Here is a 22,212-nt window from a genome sequence, read left to right on the forward strand (position 1 = left end):
AGTCTGCCAACGAACCAGACACCCAAACTTGCACAAAACTGAAGCCATCACGCCAGTTCTCGTAGAACTTCTTTGCACTCAAGCACAAGCCTAGAGCACACACAGTTAGAGATGTCTTTCTATGGCGTCGTTCGCCAGTGCACATTTGAAAGACGGTAGGATATTCCCCAAGCTAAAGGAATTCACTCATTTTGAGATATTTTCCGCAAAAGCCTGTTCGGGTCAAGTCATTTATTTGCAAGCCATACGTATACCAGGTGGTACAATATTGTTATTACCCATCAAAACGATTGGATATTCACCCTTTGCTTGCGTCCAGATTTTTTCAGGACTAGTTACTCCAACCTGCAATTCGTGAGCGCGGCTTACAACCCTGAATTATGAAGACAAATAAAAAAGGCCTTATTCTGATAATTAATCAATTTTCTCAACTTATACAGAGAAATATATTGAACCTGGGGGTTCAAATCTAGTTGTTAATTAGTTTTAGATGATTTTTTTTTAAAAGTCATTTAATAAGCTTAAAAGTGTTATCGTTTTGTATGTTATTATCTATGTCCATATAACCAATTATTCTTTATATTTATGTACTCTCCACATACTTTTCGAACTCCATCGTCATCAAGAACTATTATTTAAAAATCATTATTACCAATTGTACCAAGAATTATTTTTTTTTGCTTCGTACATTTATAATGAAGTGTGGTTTTTCAAAAAAAAATTCGTACAATTTTATTATCAATTTATTTTGATTTTTATGGTGAGCTACAACGTATAATTGTATTTCTAGGAGATTTCATACTTCGCCGAGTGTATAGGAAGTTTTTCAAGGTTACTTGAACAAAATTAGACTGCGGTATACCGTCATTAATAAATAAATATAACTACCATTGACAGAAATGTCACAAATTATTATTTTTATCAATAAGATTTATATAAAATCTATGAAGGAGCTACGGAAATTTATTTTCATAATGATTACAATACGTTTTGTTAAAAATTGATACAAGATGATTATTTGGACCAAATATACTTAATCTGAGCCCAGTTACACCATGTAATCCTTAAGTGATTAGGCTGCTTCTTTATCCTCCATTTTCGAGTTTTTTCAGATTATAAATAATTGCTGGACCATCATAAAAAGGGTATATTATGTAGATTAGAGCATTGAATAAATTGTGATACAGTTATTAACGTAAATAATGCATACGAAATCGTGAAAAATGAATATTTGCAATTGACATTGCCTATGAAATTTTAGAAAACGAGGAAAAAGACTCTGCTAGTGGAAACCTGGACCACGAAATATATGGAAAAGGAAAATGCGAAATGTCACAAAGAGAGAGCACTGTGAGCACAAATAGAAAGGAGCCTGCTGTATGTACGTGTATGGCACAAACAAACTTAGATGGTAAGAACGGAAGTTCGTCCTTAATCCGATTTTCAGAGATAAATCACGTGACCGCCGCTTTCCGTTTGAAGTTTTTTACTTTCTCAAGAGATTTTACTTGAATTATTGCGCTGGACACACCACAAGGTCATTCAAATAATCCTGAGGTATGAAAATGATACGAATAATATAAGAGAATTGGACAAAATGTATATGGATTGGGACAATCGGAGACAATAGAAGAAATACTAGTTAGATGAGTGTGTAGATTTAAAATATTCATGCCCAGGAAGCCATGGAAATTATGATATACATAATCGTCATTCAAAAATGTAGTTATTGTCCTAGCACCTAACAATAGTAGTCTCTCAGACACCACATTTCCAATAGTTTATACCTTTCTGGTTAATGTTCTGATCACGTTAATTAGTTTGACGATACGTTTTAATTATTTCTATGTAATATTGGTACTTTTATCTATATACTATAATTTCTACCGGTTTTAAGTAATTAGTATATTACACTACAAATGCCGAAAATTGAATTTTCGGCCCTGCTTGTCATGATGCCTGAGGCGAAGCATCATGATGATCTGGATCGAGATTTTGGCTTTCGGCCCGTGTAATGTATAAGATTTTTCTTCATAGCCGGTCGAAAGTACGTTATTAATTTCACTTTTTATGACATTAATAATTATTTATTAAGGTTTGATGTAGCAATACTAATGACAGCAATTAACAATTTGTCATAGCAACAGAATAAATAGTCCCTAGTTACGAGTGTAATTACGCATGATACTACTCACTCCATACCTAGTTTAAATTAAAATCTGCGTTGAAGATAAGGTTGAAGTGGGCATTATTTATAACTGGCGTCAACATTATTCTTCTTTTTCAGTTACCATCTCCATTTAATGAAGGTTGGCGACAATTTCGGCACACTTATTGCGTTCTTGAGTGGTGCGAATCAAAGTTGATGTCCAATCGCGTATGTTTTTTAACCATGGATGTTTTCTGTTCACGTTTTCGTTCGATGTTTCCTCCTATTATTAATTTTAGTATATCATGCTTGTCACGGTATATGTGGCTCAGATAAGCTGTCTTTCTTCTTTTTATTGTTGTAAATAACTCTCTTTCCTATCCCATACCTCTAAGCACTTCTACATTTGGTATATGTTGAGTACATGATATTTTTAACAGTCTACTGAAGATCCACATTTCAAAAGCTTCCAGTCTGTTCATGGTATCCACTTTTAATGTCAATTTTTCTGCTACATAAAAGAAAACTGAGTGCACGTACGTAAGTTCAAGATTGCGTTACATAATAGGGCTTTCACCTTTAGGAAGATGGTTTGTTCTATACTGACTTCAACGTCAGTCAGTTATGGGTTTGGAAGTCTTGTTATGGCCATTACTTTTACCCGTTTCGTCTGCATAACGTGTGTTGTTTAATTTCCTGCCGTTAATTTTTATTCTATCCTCGTCATCATTTGCTAAGAGTACATATTGGCGACAAAACACAACCTTGTCGTACCTCCTTTTCTATACAAACGGATTCTGCTGTCGTTTGTCCATTTATAACTGTTGTTTCTTGGTTCGAATAAAGATTTATAATAAGCTGTCTTTTTTGTTTACCCCTTTTTCCTGCAGTATTGTCAGGAGATTAACTCAATCGAAAGTTTTCTCGTAGTCTATGAAACAGGCATAGACATCTTTCCTCATGTCTCGTCATTTCTTAGTATTAGCTTTCAATAAACACAAAAAAAACGTGGATGTGTGTCGTAGACACTTCCTTAACGAAATTATGTACTACACCTACTTACAAATATTAACAAAACCACACGTATTCTCATGGCGGTATAACAAGTCTTCTAACAGCCTCCACGTGTTTTTAATACTTTAAGCAAAAGGCTTACGCAACCACTTCAATTATTCTAAGCGATTTGAGATAAGTTTCCATAAATTATGGTAATTTTGTTTACATTAGATGAACTAAAACAATGTCATCTGTGAAATTGCACTTTGGATACGTAAATAAATACAATTTTAATAAATTTGTAACGAATCGGTTTAATTTAAAGCTAGTTTATTTTTGTAGAATATTGCCGGAAATAAATCAACAAAATTACCAATATTGTTATTTATCAAAGAAATATAAATATATGAATGTTTTACTTTTTACAGATTACTTACAAGTAATTAAATTTGATCCATTTTTGGTTTTATAACTCAATTACTATTATTCCAAATCGAAAGGACAACAGAGCTATTTAGCTCTCAATTTTAGCTGTTAATCCAAATAGCTACAGCTAACGTGAAACAAAAAAAATTTCCCACTCGAAATAGAGAGATTAATAGCAGAAAAGTGATAGGTAGCGATGAACGAGACTGGTCTTGGTCTTGTCAAGACCAGCTAAAGTGTGAAAAGGATACGAATAATGTAAGAGATTGTGATATGGTAAATCTAAAAGCGTTTCTAGGGATATTAATTTTTACGGACGTGATATGTTTTGAGCTATGATGTGCCAAAAATTCTTTTCCTATTCTAGATCTACTTGCAACTTCAATTCATTTATTTTGAATAAATGACAAGAGACGAAATACTAGTAAGATATAGAGGAGGGTGTATATTCAAAATGAAGTCTCTCAGACGCCACCTTTCCAACGGTGTACAAAAAGTCTCAACTTTTCTATTAATAGTTAATATATTTCACATACTTTATATTTGATTCAATAAGAAAATGATAAATATCGAATGATATCTCAAGATTGACTTAATTTTTATATGAAACAGAATATTATAGAACTTTATAAATCAATTTTAAAAATTTCACCAATAGATGGCGATAGAAAAAACAAAGATTTAAAATTTGACCAAAAGGTGGCTTTTCTCATTTTAATGTTATATTTATCAAGAAAAGGGAACGATGAAAAGATTAGTCATATTAATAGCATTGAATCCATTCTAATTTTTATTGTGTGTTGATTATTATCTTTTGAATTAACTGTGTTTTCATATGTCAACTTCCTCGCTCATCAATTTATTACAGAAAGTGCGGTTGCGTGGTTAGGTTAGGTTAGGTCAAATGGTCCTGGGCTCAAGTTACACAGAGAAATGTTTAATAGTATTTTCAATTGAATGAACGGGTTTTCATAACAATTTTTTTTTAAAAATCATTTATACGATCCTTTCGCCATATGAGGTAACAAATTTAGTGAGTGAGGCTAACATTTCTATGGTAGTTAGAAGAATGAATTTATTAAAAAAAACTCTACAATCCAAAAATATGGTAATTTCATACTTTCGGTCTAGAAAATCGAAAAATCATCCGATTTCGATGAATTTTTTTAGGAATAAAAATTTAGGAAATATCTCACTTAAAGATTTAATATAGTTTTATGACTTTCAATGTGGTCATAAATGCTCTTCTTGAGATATAATCGTTCATAAGTTCTGTGCCAAGCATCAAACGAAGTTCATATGTTTTTTTGTAAATCTACAAAAAAAAACGAATATTTTGGAAAATAAGAATCAAATAATAATGTTTATTTATTAATTTTTCACAAAATCAACTTTTATCGTTAATAATGGTAAATAAAATTTATGTACATAGTCAAATTATACTTATTTCTTTGGTCTACACAAAGAAAAATGAATACTTACAAAAAAATTATGTACAACTGATGATTCTTGAATGTTAAGTAACTTAAAATAATATTTATGACTTTGAAAAAATTTAATATTTTCATGTTTAATAGCAAAAAAATATAATTTATTTATATTTTAAGCAAGAAATAGATGAAATTTTCATTGAATTATCTTGAAATTACCAAAATAAAGGAAGCTAACTGTGTATTATATTAAAAAAATAAAATTAATTACTCATATTATCTTGAAAAAATTTTTTTAATAAAATAAAAAACGGGTCAATAATGTTTGAACCCTGAAATATTTATAAATAATTTGATAAATTGTACAGAACAGTAAGTACAAATGAATTTTTGTTAAAAAAATCCAGAAAAAATATTTGAAATCATAAACCATTAGTTCAAATGCTTTCCAAACACCACCCTGCCCCTCACCCTACTCCCAATTCTCTTTACCAGTCAACCTTAGTTAGGTCAACCTTACTAAGATACCATTTTTTTAATGGTGAAAATTTTCAATTTTTCAAAGTTAACTCTTAATATTGTACACTTGATTACAATAAGTGATTTTAAGAATGAAAGAAGGAAAAAAGGTACAAACGATTATATGTGAGAAAAGGTCAATTTTAAGAGAAATTGTTATTATTTTTATTTGTAAAAACATGATAAATCAACATTTTTGTATAATGTTTTTTTAGTTTGTTCGTTTTCTGTGTAAAATATGACAAAAAAATATAACACATTCATTCGATTATTTGGAAAAAAGTTATCAACAATTATACCTGAATGAGTGCATTTTCATGTTTTTTTTTTCAAGTTTTCTTTTTTTATCCCCATAATTTTTTTCGTAAATCCGCCGTAAAAACGAAAATTTAAAAAAAAATCATCGAAATCGGATGATTTTTCGATTTTCTAGAATCAAAAAACAAGGGGACTGCGAAAATATAAAATTGCCAAAAATATTTATGATCTCATAAGAATAAGATCACTAATTTAGAAAAATACTTCAGTTTAAATTACACAGAAAATTAAAAATTATATTATAGCGCATAAATGTTGGTATAATTAGTCTTTCAAGAATCATGCAATATAATTGACCATGATAATAACAAAGTTGAAAAAGGATATTGTGAAAATATAGGTATAGAAATGTGAAAGAACGTTGACCATAGAGGAACTTATTCTTCCCAGTAATCAAATAAAAAACCGCTATTGAGTAAAGTTATGGATACTAACCTATATTGTGATAGAGATAGAATTATTAAAAATGGGTTGTGATGTGTGCAAACCTCTATCAAGGTAACAGTGTCAAATCGGAAAAATTCAATAAAAAATTATGTAAAATCCGCAGCTTTGTTTGTTGTTCTGAAGTAGCTAAAACCACAATTTTGTTGATTGAGTCGTTCGCTAGCTACTGCCAGTAGGTACTACTAAAAATTTAAGACCGGACGAATTTTTGCTTCTAGCAATGATTTTCTTAACACACGGAGCTTGAACTCGACTTGCTGAACAAAAAATTGTGAAGAAAGTTTGTTGCTACATTGAACAATGTGTGAATGAGCCTAAAAATGAACAACAGAATAGAAAATTAAAATTGCCTTATCATCACGGTCAGTCACTATTTTATCTATACATACTAGCTTGAACTTGACTTGTTGCTAAACAATAAATGCTGAAGAAAGTTTATTGCTACATAGAACAATGTTCAAATAGGCCAAAAATTTTTTCTACCCATGATAGCTTGAACTTGAATTCAGTGTTTCTTGTTAAGCAGCAAATCAAGTTCAAGCTAGCATGTGCAGAAAAAATTTGTTAGCGACCGTGAGGAGCGGCCGATTATTACTTTTTAGTAATAAACTTTCTTCAGCATTTATTGTGCAGCTAGTCAAGTTCAAGCTAGTATGTGGAGAAAAAAAATCGTGACTGACCGTGATGTTCAGGCGATTTTTATTTTCTATTCTGTAGCTCATTCTTTAGATTCATTCGAACATTGTAGTAACAAATTTTTTGGTTAGCAAGTCGAGTTCAAGCTAGCATGTGTTAAGAAAATCATTGCTAGGAGCAAAAATTCGTCCGGTTTTTTTTTTAATTTTTGCTATTACCTACTTGAAGCAAAAAAATTAGCAAAAAATTTTGGTTCAATAGTTAACTCGAGATTCATTGCTTTATTGAAATTTCATGCTAGCTTCATATGAATCCAGCAGTAATAGTTGCGATTGTTTGTGAACGGCTCAAACAACAAAACTGCGGTTTTAGCAACTAAATAACTGCAAATTTTGCATAATTTTTTATTGGATTTTGCCGATTTGACGCTGCCACTTTGATAGAGCTTGCAATCATAGTTAAAATGAAAATAACACCATAAAGTATAAACGTTTTATATTCTAATAAAATGCATTTTTGAAAAAAATTCCAATAAAATACTTATCAGTAATTAGAATTGAATCATATTCTGACATTCCAGATCAATATTTTTTCTTTATAGTTGAGTAAATGGATTATGAGTGGGTTGTAAAGATTCTACAATACGGATTAAATTTTAAAGACTGATATAAATTAAAATATTCAAAATACCAGTATCTTTATTTATTTATATTTGCCGCTTATAATATCTACAATAAATAAGCTGATCTTTTGAAGTTTATAACTTAAATACCATGAAATCCCAGTTATATAGATTTCTTTAAAAAACAAACGAAATTACGTCTGTCACGTGCGTACTTAATAATTCAAAATCAAATATAAATTGTTTGATGTAATAAATAACAAAATTAATATCATATACTATACGACTTGAATGATGATGTACCTGACAAAAAATTAAGGATTTTCGCTATATATATAACTGTATTTACGTCATAAAAGAGACAATACAGAATAAAGCATTTATTGGAAGCAACAAAACTATTCGTCATGGTGCATAATAATAGAAAAATATGATAATATTGCTTATTTCTATTTTATTCGCAGCTTCTTTCCATTTCCACTTCATTTCCTTTTTCTCTTCATCTCTTTTCATTTTTTAGTTTATTTTTATACTACACTGTTTTTCTTTTTTTGTTATTATCATCTTATCAGGTTTCACAACGAAATTCTAGATTAGTTTTAATCATTTTCATTGTTATTATAGTTTCCATATTCTATTTGTCTTTTCCTTCATTGAATAATTTCTTGCTTTTATTAGATAAAATTTCTAGCGTTACAACGATATGTCTTCTAGTATCGTCTTATTAAAAATAATTAGTTCATCGAATATTCTGGAAGACCAGTTGTCCACTATTAACGAATTTCTCGGTTTATAGTTTCTAATTATAAATGAAGGGACGTAGATAAAAAAATAGTCTTTTCTTAATAAAAATTATCGATGAAAATAGGCATTAAGTCACGTGACAAAACCAATCAAAACATTATTGTTGTTGACGTACTACAAAGCATATTACTCTGCAAAACAAGTTAGTGTTATTTTCAATTTACATTATCTAGGTGTATATCATAATAAAATATAGTTTTTTGAAAATCATTGGAAAGGAGTATTTTCAGAATTATTTTCTTTGCCTTGCTGATCTTTCTAAGTCTGTCTGTCATCCATGTAAATACAAATTTTATTTATTTGTCTTCGAAGTCTTATTCTAGTCATTCATTTTAATTAATTGAATCCACTCGAAGAACTATATTTGCTAAATATAACACTTCACTCAATAAATCGTGTGAGAAACACGTTTTATTCATCAATATAATCTCCCTCAAGATCAATACAATCATACATACGCTTCTTAATTCCGTAGTTGTGGAAGAATTTGTTTTTTGCCTCAAAATAGGCTTCAGATTCAGTAATTGCTTATTCATTTGAACTAATTTTCTTACCAGTGAGCATTATTTTGGATCAGCGAATAGCCAGTAGTCACTAGGTGTCAGATCTGCACTATACGGTGGATGAGGAATCGATGCCGATCAACTTGTGGATCAGTACATTATCTTGGTGAAACAGTGGTTTCTTCTCCGTCATATGAGGCCGTATTTCCTTGATGTTTGTATTCAAACGATCCAATTCTATGTAATATTTTCTATTGATTGTCTCTCCCTTTTGGAGATAGTCAATCAAACAATAGTCCATGCGCTTCTCAAAATACTGAAGCGATAACCTTCCCCGCTGTTGTGTCTTTAGATGCTTCGAACTTGAGTGATGTATTAATAAGCGAATACTCAAATTTTTGTTGGGTATAAAATTTATATAATAGAAAAAATATTTTCAAAAATCACACTTGAAGAAGTAAATTGTGAACAATAGGTAGAAATGTAATGGTGAACTATTCATATAGGAATAATTAGCTGAAAAATCCGCTATTAAATAAATCCACTTTCACGATACTAACATAAATTATGGCGAAATTGGATTATCAAACAGTTGTGTGATATATAAAATATTCAGATGGTAAAATTGGTAATTTTCTTAAGAAAAATGGACTTTTTCACTGTCCTGGATTCGTGATACTACAATAAGCCTCTTCTGGAATCTGGACAAAATGTAATGGAAAGGAACTCCGAGACATATAAGCAGTTCAAACAAAGGATATCCAGATCGATTTTACCAAATATTAGTGAATAAAGAATACAAAAAAGATAATAAAATTTACGGGACACTCATTCCAGAAGACCATTGGAGTCATCACTGGAGATTGAATTGTTGGGACAAAACTAGAAATGGGGAGTAAAAATTGATAACTATTCCAAAGCATTTGTCTTAATGGTGAACACCCTTGTCAAAAAAATAAACTTCTAATCTTGGCTATATGAACCCAAGGTTTCTTCATTCAAGTCCGTAATGAAATTCGATCTACCAACCATAAGTCGTGTAGAGTAATCATTAATCCATTTCGTATTTTTTAAAACCTCACTGGGCTAAAGGTTCATATAAAAAAAACTATCATAAAATGACATAAATACAGTCACTAAATGTTTAAATCCAACCATGGCTATCAATATAATTTATTTTTCAGTTTTAAATTAGAAACGCATCCTATTGGTGAAATTAGAAATGTGTTTTTTGTTGTGCGATCTATTAGTAAATGTCGAATAATATTTAGTTGATATTTGATTAGAAAATTCCAACAATATTAACTAAGAAACTGACTCCAATGACAGTTCAAATATAAATTGTATAGTAGACATCAAAGTGCAGATTATTTGGGAATTTTACGGCTGTAGACGGAACATTGTACGTGATAATTTCAAAATTAAACAGCAACAATAAATAATATTACGTAACATGCCAATCGGCGTTCCTTCAAATATTCAAAATTTTCATTTGTTCACGTATTTTGGCTCAATATTCACTTCTATTTTAATTATTTCATTCGAGTTTTTGAAGAAATTAGTTTGTTATCGACCACTCCATTCGAGGAACCTCAGTATTTTAAATCGCTCTCTATCAGTCTAAGATAATAGGCCAAATCAATAGATTATGGTGATAAGAAACAAGAAAATATTATAGTGCTCACGAATTGTAGAGACTAAACGAATACGAAAGAAAAAGGAAAAAAGAACAGTGGAAAAAAAGCAAATATGATAATGAGAAGTTGCTTTTTTCAAACGTACAACTTTGAAATTACTGATCTAATAATATTCTAACTGTTAATTTATAAATATAATCAAATTGAGTGAAACTTTTGGTGATATTATCCTTTATATCCGTTTTTAAATATCTTTTTAACTTTCCTTTTCATATCAAGTAAGTTAAAGTTTATTAAAAATGGTATCTCGTAACAAAATACTTTGATAATTTGACGTTTATTACAATTAAAATTTTTACTCACCGTTTACCTCGCAGTATCCCCAATCTAGTGACATGCTAGAATGAAATAAAAACAGAATTAAGCCTTCATAGAAATTTTAATTACTGAACATCAATTGAATGAACTTAAACCTTCCAAACATTACTTTTAAGGGTGTTTAGAAATATAAGTGTACAAAACATTTTACCGGCATGGATAAATCTAATCGAATTGATTATAAAATGAAAACAATCGAATTTAAACAGTGAACTTTCGAAATTAATTCCCACAAGGTCAATCATTTCAACGCTAAAACATGGACGATATATTCTCTAGATATATCATTGGAACATATTTTTACCACTATGTACTCGTTTATGTACAAGAAAAATCATGTGTCATATATACAGTTATAATAGATATAACAAAGTATCCTTAGTATACTGTGATACTATATATAATATGGAGTTTGAATTTGAATTTATTTTAATGTCTCAATGTTGTAGTACGTTGGAATGAGGTCGAGAAGAGGTATAACTGTCTCCTAATTTTGACCGATCATCAAACAATCTTTCAATTGAAAATGAAAATATGTAATAAAAAAAAAATAATTCTCAGAATGCTTTAATTGGTATACAATGATGACTTTTACCATTTTCTATGCGTTGAATGCGTTCTGCAAGGCTGGTGCCCAGAAAACTGAATTATATGCAAGGTCGCTGCTCATCACATATTCATGAAAGGCATCGAATATGAGATACGCATACGAATCCATATTTTGTAATGACGTCTTTCCACCGGAAAGACTATGTCAAACGCGGTCAAATTTATGTGAAGATGACACTGACAGTATCTTTAGCGGTATATCAATCCAGATGTTTATCAGATGATTGTTGTAGTTTAATTTCTTTCTTTGTTACAAAATTATAAATAAACGTACATAGAAGTCGGCATATTTGTTTAGATAATATTTATAAAAGGACGAAAAAAGAAAGACAATTCGATATATTATTAAGTAATTAATTCCCAGATGATGAAAGCCAAAGTATTTAAAAGCTCGGGAATGTATTAGAGTTAGTAAACTTTGGTGTTTAATTTTTTGCCACAATTTTACTACGTTTTGATTTTAGGTCTCTTTTGTTTCAAAATTAGTTTTGTATATAATTTTTGAAAAACATAAAATTTGACGTTTCTTGTTCTTTCAGTTTTTATCAAAATATTTAATCAATGTCGCCTGATATTACTTTCTTGTCGTTCTGTCCCAAATTCACATCCAAATGTAACTTGTAACTCTTTTTCTTTAAATTTAATCTCTATGGCTTTAATTTTACTTTTTTGTCTTTCTGTCAATACCCAAGACACACATCCAAGTGCTAGAATTGGTCTCATATTTTGATTGTTCTAGGTTTGGTGACTTTAGATATTTATTTAACTTTTATGAATTGAGTATTCATGGCGTAATCGATTCTTATATTTTTCTTTGTCATTTATTCTCCTGTCACCATTACTTTTGTCTTGTTCTTGCCCATGTCTATTATTACTTTTTTCCATACCTAGATGTTCTCTTGTAGCCCTGATTGGTTCTTTGCTATTAGTATAACATCATCTGCAAATGTTTGTTCACTTATGTTAATTCTTGTAGTTGCGAATGTGCCACACATATTTTTTCCTTGACACAGTGCATCTCATCTATGAATATGATGAAAAGGATTGGACTTACGCTTCCCCCTTGTCTTAATCCCATATTTGTAGTGAAGCCTCTTGATATTTGGTTACTTCTTATTACTGCATTCGTATTGTTTCAATGAATATTTTTTATTATCGTTATAATTTTCACGTTTACTCTTTTTTCGATCTATATATTCCATATTTTCTCTCTGGGTATTATATCAAAGGCTTTTTCAATTCGAAAAAGGCCAGGTACTTTTTTTTTTCTTTTCTTCTATTGATTTTTCTCTCGTCTGTTTTAAAGTAAATACATGATCTTAGGTGTTTCTTCCCATTAGAAATACACTCTGAGATTGTTCAAGTTTCTTTTCTCTAATATTGTTTTCATCATTTTCATTCTTGTACTAATCAGTGTTTCATCATCTATAACTTTATTGAAAATATAGAACACCAGATTTTTTTCATCTTGTTCAATATTTTTTATCATTTCTGGAATTACTTTGGTCATATCCGCTCATCAGTTCTATGATTGCATGTCCTATTTCTTCTTTATCAATATTTATTTTTGATTCATCCATTATGTAATTTTGCACAATTTTTTTTATGTTCTGCCTCATTAATAAGTAGTTATTGATAATATTATTTCTACCTTTGTTTGATTCCCTCTTTTTTTTAATATTACTCCATTCTTAACAACAAAATATGTTTCCTGCTCTCATATTTTTTTATGTTTGGTAGGAGACTTTTCGATTTACTTTAGAGTCTTCTTAAATTATTTCTCTAAATTTTCGCCATTCTTTATTCTTTGATGCTTTGAGAAGCTCTTTGATTATTTTCCTCCATCTTTTTTGTTTTATATCTTTTTTTTTCTCGACCACCACTATGTTATTTCACATTATGTTCTCTTCGATTTGTTTGACACATTTCTCTGGCAGTATTCAATATAAGATAATTCGATATGAGTTTAAATTCATTGTTTTTATGGATAGCAACCAATAAACTAATAGAACTTATATATATTGAGATTTTGAAAAGCTAACACACTCACGCAAATTGAAATTATTTATCCCTTTATCATAATTTATTGCATAAGTTTTCCAACTAATGACCTCAAAAGAAAATGTACTTAGTCAGCGAGCTGACAACGGAATGTGATGGCGGTTTTATTGTATCGAAAGCAATAAGAATCGTCTTCTACAAGGATGTATTTATATCTAGTTATCCTAGACCAGTTCCATGCATAAACAAAATATTGCGTTACCATAGCAACGAACAATAACTTATTGGAAGTGTCAGTGTAAAGTTTGACGTCAAAAAAGTAAACCAGAGCTACGCAATGAATTAAAAAAAAAGATGTCCACCGAAATTGTGAAAATCGAAAAATTGAAGTATCGAGCCATCATCAAGTACCTGTATTTAAAAGGGTTAAGAGAAATTATCCCCAAATGTTTGAATGTTGACCAAAAGCGTGCAAGGGTAGAAGCATCGCGTTCGATCTGTGCTCGGTTTGAAAACGATGTAGACTTCTTAAACCGAATTGTTACTATGGATGAGACTTGGGTACATTTCTACGATCCAGAAACAAAGCAACAATCAATGAAAAGGCGACACTCTGGTTCTCCAAGACCTAAGAACTTTCCTTTCCAAAAATCTGCTGGAAAAGTTCTTGCTGCAGTTTTATGGGATTGCCATGGAGTAATCATGATTAATTTTTTGTATAAGGGTAGAACAATCACTGGAGATTACTATTCGACATTACTGACTACTCTACGAAAAGAAATTAAAGAGAAAAGACGCGGAAAGCTATCCAAAGGTTTTGATATAGATTATTATTCATATTAATCGAAACAGTATAAAATATAGCATTCATTTTATGATTTGCAATAATAATTTATTGCTTTAAAAAACCTGGAGAAAGAAGACATGATCATTTCCAACGCCTGGAATAGTATTCCGGATGCTTATGATCAGCTAAAAAAACTCGCGTTTGCTGTTCTTTCCCTTTTCGGCTCAACGTATTCATACTAACAATCTTTTTCCAGTATGAATCTTATTGAAAGCAAACAAAGAAGTCCTCTTATAGATAAGAACCTGGATATGTGCCTAAAATTGAAAACAACCTACAAACCGGACTTGAGCAAACTTTCAAAGAAGATGCAAGAACATTCTTCGCATTAAGTAGTATTTATATGGATGCTTTACTAGATATCATATTATTTTTTATCAATGAATAAAGTCCATATTAAAGAAGAAATCAAGTTTTATTCAATGTACCCATAATTTAATGAATGTTTATTATATTTACAAACAGATTTGGCTCTCATTTTTTTTCAATCGTTTTAATTTGCACATTTGGCTCTTTGGCTATAAATTTACCGACCACTGCCCTACATCAATGAGTGGTAGAAGGGCTCATAAATATATCTCGTGTCCGTTTTCAATTATTCAGTTTTTTATTATTATTTCATTAATTTTTTTGATAGGATTGATCTCAACTTCAATCTCAATAGTACTTATTAATTTTTTTAATTTTGCTAAATATTTTATCTGATTCTTTCAAAATTTTGAGTGACTTTTCCAAGGCCTTTGTCTTGTAGCCAAATTCCATTATTTTCATTAATGATTACTAGTTTAAAAATATTTATTTTAGAATTTTATATATTTATGAACAAATAGTTATTGCATTAATTTTTTTTATTTATTTATTCATTATAATATTATTAAATCCTTATTTTTATCCCAAACTACCCCCGCATGCCTGTTTAATGACCGGTACGCTTCGTAAAAATAAATTTTAATAATTGATGAAATTATTTATACATAATAATTTGGAAAAGTTTCTTTCAATAATATTATTTTTCTAATTATATCTCCAACACATGGTTAATTAGAGAAATTAAATAATCAACATACCTTTCAATCACGAAAAAAAATCACTTTTATACAAGAAGACTTCAACGACAGGTGCAACAGCACTTCAATTCTATGTCTGACCGGCTGAAGATGAAATTTAAAAATATCATCGAACTCCAAAGTGTGTTACTTGTTATCGGACTGACCAATTTATTCCCCCCACTTTTATTTACGAGTTAACGCGTCTTTCTCGCGAAATATCTCGCTTATATACACATATATATATAAAAAAAACAATCACTTAAGAGTCGGGGAAATAAGAGGTACCTAGCACTCAGTTTCATTTAACTTGATAGTATTGTATAATGAGAGAAACGGTTTTGTAATATTGTAATTTTCGTCGCTGTTATTAACCGCTCGTTGCGGCGGAACTGTCAATTTATCTGTGGAAGTATATACGGCCAGGATGACGATAACAATAAATTAGGAAGACATAATCTGGAAATGATTATTCGATTTATAAACAACCGGATAATTACTTTATATATGATATTAAAATATATATGTATTTTGATTTAGAATATTGCGAGCTTTATCGTTTCCTCTCATTCACTTTAAAATAAATGAAATAGATTGAAAATAACGAATTTCGATTAAGTACGAGGAAAATCAGTATAATCTGGATGCTTAACAAAATCAACTATGATCTGAAAAATTTGAAAAATCGTTCAACATAACTTGAGAAGTCAATCTTTGATCTGTTTAATGTGTGATGTATGAGAAAATAATTGAATAGTAAATGGTGTTTCGGGACCTCGAGAGTGAGTAAATGACGTGAAAATAATGTGACATCAAAAAATTTCTCATATGACCCTCCTTTTGTGAGTTATAGTCCTTTGAATTTGCGATATCAGATCTTATATTTGAGTATATTTTCTAAATTATACTATCGAAAATGATAAATTTTTGATGGATGACTACATATGTCCATTTAGAGTATTTGACGGAATAAATAATTCTAAACTACTTTCTGAAATACAGGGACGGCACAAGCTTAATTGTTAACAATCCGTGACTTTCACAAACAGTATAATCTAAAGATAGCAAAAATGATTTTTTCTATCTATTTTCTAACAAAAAGGTACTGTTTGTTTAACTCAAAAAAATTAATGCTTTAGAAGATATATAGATATTTAAATCGTTGTACATGACAAGGAAACTGTTCACGATAACGAAACATTCCAAAGAAAATTATCCTAAATTGTAATTATTTATTGCACATACTTACAGTAGGTTTTGAAACACAATCAATCATTTCTAATTGAACTGCTGTCGAACATCGAGCTACTTCCATAAGAAAAAATCGGAATTTAAGAAAACTTTGTTGGTTAGCCTACAATTTATGAAATCTCACTGTATTTAATTCAGATGAACGTAGTGGCCTTGCCAACGGACCTCCCTGATCAATCCACCTATTAGAAAAAATTATATAAAGATGATTTTTTACATCGTACATGAACCACATATCTCTGCGAATGTTTAGAGGAATATCACACAACATGGGCGGGAAAAGTATGAAGAAATTCTAAGTATTGCTCAATTATCAGGTTTTTTATGAAGAAAAAAAATGGATCTATTAAATTATTAACCACTATTCCAACCCACACATTAACACTATTCCTGTCCACACATTAACAGAAAAAGTTGTAGGCTAACCAACTAAATTTTTCAATTTCAAATTTTTCTTTATTTAAGTAACACGATGTTCGACAGTATGCAATTCAATTAGACAATTAGAAATGTTTGATTGTATTTTAGTACCTCCTGTAAGTATTTTCAATAAATAATTACAATTTATGATAATTTTTTTCAGAATATCTCTTTATGACGAACAGTTCCTTGGTATGTACAACAATCTAAAAATCAACATATCTCCTAAGCCATAAATTTTATCGTGTTAAGCAAAAATTGTTTGAACCATTCAGGTTGTCTCTGTAGTACTTGATGAATCTATTACTTTTTACAACACAATTCTTAAATAACTAATGTAAATATTTTTTTTTATTGTTATACCTTTATATACCTATATTTTTATTTTATATTTGACCATATTTTCAGTCCTAGACGATGCATAGAGAAATATATTAGAGTTAGTACACTTTAGTGATTAATTTTGCTACGAAAACACTACTTTAGTTGACTTATCTTGACTATAGAGACCTATTTTCTTAAGGTTTAGCTGCTCATTATAAACATTATCAAAAGAATTATAATGAAAATAATTGAGAAATATGATATAAATTGGATAAAATATGAATTAAAAATCACAACGAATCACTAATACGATTTTTAATCAGAAACCGAGCGTCCAAATGGCTGGAATTTTAGTGAAAATGCCTCAACGCATTCGCATATATATATTAGAAAAACTTTTGAGTTAAAACTAATAATATAGCAAAGTTATTGTTAACAAACTTATAACAGAAACAAAGAACTATTTCTGACTATATAAAAAATTAGTACCATTTTTTTCAATTAGCATCTACAATTTCCCTCGATGATATTATGAATAGTGTGAATGTGAAAAATTCTAAATTATCTCCCATCTGCTGGATGGTATATCAAATTGAAGCTTTAAAATGTACAAATATATCTATGCATAATATTTACCTACAAACAGTTCAATTAGTAGTTGACGTATTATTTAGAAAGCTATTTAGATTATTTGCCGTTTATATTCATTATTATTATTCCTATTATTTACACATTGAATTAACAAAATTTGTTACATTCCGGCGGATGATTTTAACAAATCCGAGTACATTTCCATTAGCTAAAGTTTTTGGAAACGAATTGAGAAAAATATTGCAATCAATTTTATACGTTTCAATCCAAAGTTTGTATTATTATGAAAATAGCAGTAATACCAACTTTAAACTATGTTCTGGTGGACACAATTCAAAACATCCAGTATTGGGTTCAAAACTGAACTGAACGGAATTTCCTTAGATTATTTAGTGGTAATAATTATTTGCAGATCATTAAAATATTTGCAATAAAAAACACGACCATCCATGCGTACCTGAGTATAACCGATAATTCCTTGGTTTTACCCATCTTTAAACTTACAAGTGTGAATTTACAAGAGCGAAAACAATTCAGAAACGAACTTCACTAGGTATAAAGGTATAAAGACTAAACTAAAATCATAAAAACCAAAGAAATAATAAAATAGGTAAAGAATACTAAACAAATCAGCCAGTACTTACAAGTTTTAACTTGTCGCAGTCACCGACAAAATATAAAGTAAACAAATAACATACACTATTATTTATAATACTCCATTTTGATTTTCGCTTGATAATATGAGAGAAGAATTGGTTGAAGTGCTCTGTTTTGAAATTTAAAGAATGGATTATAGAGTGGCCAAAAATTTTGACTGGTAATGTTCATACCAGTGACGAATATGTGTAGATCACATGACAGTATATCAATGATAGCGCATACTAAGGAGGAAACCTCACAAAACAATTTGATGAATTTATTTGTTTTCTGATCTTTCCTCATCATCATAAGCTTTGTACCGAGACGTGAAAATTATTCAAATCATAGCTAAACCGAAGTGTCGTTTTAACTTTGGTTCATATTATGAATTCTGATATATCTATAGCTGCTGCTGATTCCCTGATGAATATCTAGAAATGATCTTCTAACTCTGATTTACTTCAGTTTCCTTAAAATTTTACTTCCAGATCCGAAATTTTTTTATGGAAGAAACATACGTCATGTTTTTCACTAAGTGCACCACATCTTTATTAAAGAATTCAAGTGTTAATATAAGTAGTGAAACTTTGAAGACATGTTACAACTCTATCACTCGTAGCACTGCAGAAGATTTTTCATAGTCTTTTGTCTTATGATTTCCATGGAAGTTTTTGCATTTTTGGCAGAAGAATATCTAGATAACTTCTCAACAGATTTAAGAATGTTCTTGTCATGTTCATCTTCAAAAAGTTTATATTTCCAACATTTTTTTTTTATATTTGCTGTACGGTGAAGTGGACAATACAATGCTTGTGACTGCGGTGCAAGCCTTTGTCTGCAGTGAAGTACCCTGGCATGGCTGTCCCATAAACTCAAAAAGTGACAAAATTTTCATACAGGTCAAATAATATAGCAATAACTTAAAAAATTTGCTATTTCCACTTTTTATACTTCAATTCCATAGCGACTTCTTCGAATTGTTTCTTTCGTGTAAATTCTGTAACCAATCAGGAAAAAAGAAAAAAAAATTGGATTCTGCAGACTTGGCCTAATTCCGACCAGTTTTTGATGCTGCTCCTAGCATCAAAGTATAGATAAGGTGATGTGTATTATATATTGTCCTTCTTTCGCGAGAAAATTTTACATCGATCAAGCGTACTAATTGATGATTTTGGCAGTGAATCGAAAAAGGAGGTTTCCGCGTTGGTCTAAGCAACCGTCTGTATGGACCTTAATTACTTCTATCATATACCAAAAAATAGGACTAATATGGGATTTTCATGATATAGGAATTAATTCGTGAGGATAAAAACGTAATATAATCATTATATATATAAATCAAACATGCGTTTCATAACTGAAATTCAATTTATGATATCTTAATATAAAAAAAATCAGTGTCCGTGTGAATGTTCCGAATGAAATCAAAAACAAGTCAACTGATATTTATGAAAGTTGGTCCAACTCAAATGATGAGATAGTTATTATTTTTTAGTTATTATTTAAATTAATAATTTATAACAAACTGATCATCAACGTTGATTGTTATTATTAATCGTAGTTTCCATATGTCTGGAACAGATGGCGAATTTCTTTACAGAGAACTGTAAAACGTTGTCCTTTGCACCTCATAGATGGCGCCACACTTTAATGTGATATATTTTCTTAGATTACACACTAGACTACCACTTAAGTCGCTTCTTTCAAATAATTTTTCATTTTGTCTTCGTAGATCACTTCGAATATTTCTTTTACTTCTAACTTACAGTTATATAAATACAGCCAAATATATAATCTACAAACTCAGAGAACAGCAAAGTTCATTCATTCATTATTATTTTTATCTTTAGTAAAATGCCACCCAAAAAATAGAAATACAGCTCAAAGAATTCCCACAGCTGAAATTCTTGCACGAGAATCACGAGAACAGTGTGATAATCGTCGACAAGAAAATGCATTAAGAACCATGGTGGCACACACATACATTCATATAGAGAACAAAACCGAGAAAATCATCGAACCAACCGCGCATTAACACGTGGATCATTTGTGTTCGTCTTGCATTTAATTATATGCAATTGTCAGGCGTTAATATTTCGCAATGAAACACCTGGCATGTGTTGCGCATTAGGAAAAGTTGTATTGTCACCAGTTCCTACTCCACCTGGACCTTTGAAATTTCTTCTTTCTGGCATTTCAAATGAATAAAATTTTTTTTTGCGTAAGACACCAAAATTTCATTCTTGCTTCCAAATGACGTCGTTTGGAGCATCCAAAGATTGTAATTTATCATATGATGGTCGTAATTTTGAGACAACATTCAAAATTCCATAATATCATAATATAATAAAATTATAATATCATAATTATATATATCATAAAATTGATGCCAATGTCAAATGAAGATCCAAAATTACTTCAGATCTATTTTATGGGCAATTGTGAAGAACGTATAACAACTCGATGCCAATACGATTTCATTAAACAAACAGAAGAGAGAGCAATTATATTGTCATTAGCATTATTTCAAATCAAGTCACTCATCCACAGCAACGCGTGGCCGGTTCTGCTAGTGGTTTATAAGATTTATAAAATAATACTGAGAAAAATAGTAGCGTTTTTGATAAAAAAATTGAATTTAAATTGTTGTCTGAACGCATTATCTAAACAAAAATATATTTCCGATTAAATAACCTGTTAATGAAAGATTAATTCATTTCTCTATAGAAAAATGTGATAACGTAGTGAAAGCGCGAACTTTTTTCAATTTTTTTGTTGTTGTGCGCAAACGCTACGACCTTAGAATGTACATTTTATTATCTACAACAAACTTTAGTTTTTGCATTACATTTAATGACAGATTTTTTTGGTAGTAAAAATTAAAAACGATTAAATAAATAAAACGAACGAGAAATATTTTTCAATTTCACATATTTTCCTACAGCTGCAGATTTCTCCACAATGGAAACTTTATAAAGTAACTTACTAGAAATTTTTTCCGATTGGTCCCATCGTTGACATTTGTTGATACTGGGAATAACAAAACGTTACGGTAACTTAAACTCCCAACGATGCCTGTTGATATTTTTTATTAACTGTTTTTCACATGTTCTCTTATCACTAATCAAAGCTTAGAAATTTATTACAAATCAGATAAACTAATGCCTCTTACTTTTTTGATTATTTAATTTAGTTAAGAAATGTCACATATCACGGATACGCCATATACAATACTGGGTTTCGTTGTAATACCACATGATTATGTTCATTGTTTTTTTATCATTGTATATATATATATATATATATATATATATATATATATATATATATATATATGTGGTGATATACGAGGTGTATCAAAATATATAATATTTTCATCACATCTTATATTATTTAGAATTTTTGTTACGGTTGTTGAACCGTGAAATAGGTGAAGGTTAAAAAACGTGTATTCGTATCGATTAATAGACACGTTCTTTTAGAAAGGCGATCCAGATTCGATATATGGATCATGGAGAAATATCACGGCCGATAATTGGTTTGAGTTGAGTGAAAAATAGAAGAATAAGAAATTCTTATATATGGAGACAATGATGTAACACAAAATGAAGCTTCTTGC

At 29.9% G+C, this 22,212-nt stretch overlaps 1 protein-coding gene across 2 annotated transcripts in view; it reads right to left on the reverse strand.

Moving 5' to 3' along the window:
* LOC130453167 (carbonic anhydrase 2) overlaps window positions 1–21,860 on the reverse strand; it is a 48,454-nt gene extending 26,594 nt beyond the window's left edge. The window contains exons 1-2 of one of the 2 annotated variants that reach the window (XM_056792775.1): window positions 21,580–21,860; window positions 10,851–10,885 (exon numbers count right to left, since the gene is read on the reverse strand). In XM_056792775.1, coding sequence (XP_056648753.1) covers window positions 10,851–10,885; window positions 21,580–21,614 — 70 coding nt within the window. In that variant the 5' untranslated portion in view covers window positions 21,615–21,860. Of the gene's footprint in view, window positions 1–10,850; window positions 10,886–15,389; window positions 15,525–21,579 lie in introns of those variants that run through there. The other variant, XM_056792777.1, reaches the window with a different exon arrangement.
* Window positions 21,861–22,212: the final 352 nt, after the last annotated feature.

This window comes from Diorhabda sublineata, chromosome 2 (assembly GCF_026230105.1).
Source record: "Diorhabda sublineata isolate icDioSubl1.1 chromosome 2, icDioSubl1.1, whole genome shotgun sequence".
Classification (NCBI taxonomy): Eukaryota; Metazoa; Arthropoda; class Insecta; order Coleoptera; family Chrysomelidae; genus Diorhabda; species Diorhabda sublineata.